Here is a 1,899-nt window from a genome sequence, read left to right as displayed (position 1 = left end):
TGGGGGGGGGGGGCAGTTCTTAGCTTCTCATACTGATCTCTGTACCCTCACTGTGTCTGTCAGATAACTCCCAGCACATACGGACCTTGGACGTGGTACCGGACGGGTGGGAATCATGGAGCAGGTCCAGAATCTCTTCCGGGAAGGTAAGGCGGAGACTTTCTTTTTCATTTGTAGATGCAGATCAACCATAACGGGTCATCAGAAATCTGCTGAACTCTGGCCTGGAGGAATTCCAAGCCTTGCGTTAGGCCCCTCCCCACACTGCATGCTCCTTTCCTCTAGGAGGGATAGAAATAACTGACCTTCCTCATATTGGTAAGACTGGTCCTCCTGAATCCGTTCCTCTCGGCCTCCCGACCAATCACAGCTCTCCGATGTCATCACGTACAGTGGAGAGGACCAGCAGTCCTGCGTGGTATGACCGCCAGGAGTAAGGCAACTAATTCACCTAATTCATCATCCTCTGGACCCCTAGTGTCCGACCTGTGGCCCTATGGCACCTACTATACATCCCTATACTCTCTAGGCCGTTATCTGGTTACTTTTATTGTTTTTCCTCCAACATTAAGACACTAGAAGATGATTTGATATTGGGGTGCAGTGACAGGGGCCCAGAATAGGAACCCCGGCAGGATTGGTACAAAGCTTAGCAGTCTGTCCATATAGGCAAAGCATTCATTTCTCTTCTGATCTGTATCATGGGGGAGGGGGATGTACGCATTCATTTCTCTTCTGATCCGTATCATGGGGGGGCAGGGGGTAATGCACGCATTCATTTCTCTTCTGATCTGTATCATGACCCATATCATGAAGGTGTGATGACCCATCTGGAGCGGTTGGAGTCCCTGTCCCAGAACCTGGCTCAGAAACAAGATCAGAAGAGGCAGCAAGAGGCGGACCTGCAGGAGAAGAGAGACCGGATTGTGAGTCTGCAGAGGGAGCGCGATGAACTCCGGGGACGGGTGCGGCTGCAGAACGAGACGGTGAGAAGCTTCTTGTTGTTGGCTGGAAACCCCCTCAAAGTGCACCTGTCATGGAGATGAAATGAATGAGAGTCTCTCGGGGGCAGAGTAACCCGTTCATTATCCTAGCCCTTGCCGTTGATACTTACCGCCCCGGAGCTCGCCCCGTTTGCCAAGTGAAATACCCGGCACTTCTGAGTATCAGGAAACGGGACTCCCCTTCCTCCCAGGATGCAGTGCTGGGGGCATGCAGGGGCAGGACAAGCTTTGAGGGCAGGAGAGGCAGCTGCCGCGGGTGCAGTGTAATTTATGGGGGATGTCTGACTGTCACTCGCACACTGATAGGCAGGACTGGATTCCCCCCTCCCCGCTCCGATCCTCCAGCGCTGACTGCCTCTAGATAGGCAGGGCCAGCTGTCACTCACCCAGCTGGGCGGATCCCGGCACAATTGTCGGGATCCGCTTCAGCTGCGGCGTCTCAGTATACCGAGAGCTGTAGCTCCCTATATACTGAGCCTAGGGTGACGGAAGGACGCTAGTTTGTGTCCTCCCGTTACCCTAAGGAGAATTATGGGGGAAATCCCTAACCCCATAGTTCTCCTTTAATAATTTGTTGTCGGAGAGCGGGGCTGGCTTCTCTCAGCAGTGAAGGGGTCCTGAGCAATGCTTCCAGAGGAGAGGATAAGGAGCAGGGTGCCATATTGTGTGATCCTGTTTGTCGGAGAGCGGGGCTGGCTTCTCTCAGCAGTGAAGGGGTCCTGAGCAATGCTTCCAGAGGAGAGGATAAGGAGCAGGGTGCCATATTGTGTGATCCTGTAGTGAGGAAAGATCTGCGCCCCGGCCGAGCACACTCACCCGGGTCAGGCAGCAACGTCAATGGGAGACCAGGAGGATCCCCTTGTTATACCTACACTGTATTGCTACACCGCCCCCC

At 54.0% G+C, this 1,899-nt stretch overlaps 1 protein-coding gene across 1 annotated transcript in view; it reads left to right on the top strand.

The window, feature by feature from the left end:
- Positions 1-82: 82 nt before the first annotated feature.
- Positions 83-1,899, top strand: part of CENPO (centromere protein O) — an 11,019-nt gene continuing 9,202 nt past the window's right edge. The window contains exons 1-2 of the mRNA XM_018566824.1: positions 83-146; positions 817-1,033. Of these exons, the coding sequence (XP_018422326.1) occupies positions 116-146; positions 817-1,033 (248 nt within the window). The 5' untranslated portion in view covers positions 83-115. The remainder of the gene's footprint in view (positions 147-816; positions 1,034-1,899) is intronic.

Source organism: Nanorana parkeri, unplaced genomic scaffold, assembly GCF_000935625.1.
Source record: "Nanorana parkeri isolate BGI_ZX_2015 unplaced genomic scaffold, ASM93562v1 scaffold980, whole genome shotgun sequence".
NCBI classification, from domain to species: domain Eukaryota; kingdom Metazoa; phylum Chordata; class Amphibia; order Anura; family Dicroglossidae; genus Nanorana; species Nanorana parkeri.
This window is presented reverse-complemented; position numbering and strand designations above follow the sequence as displayed.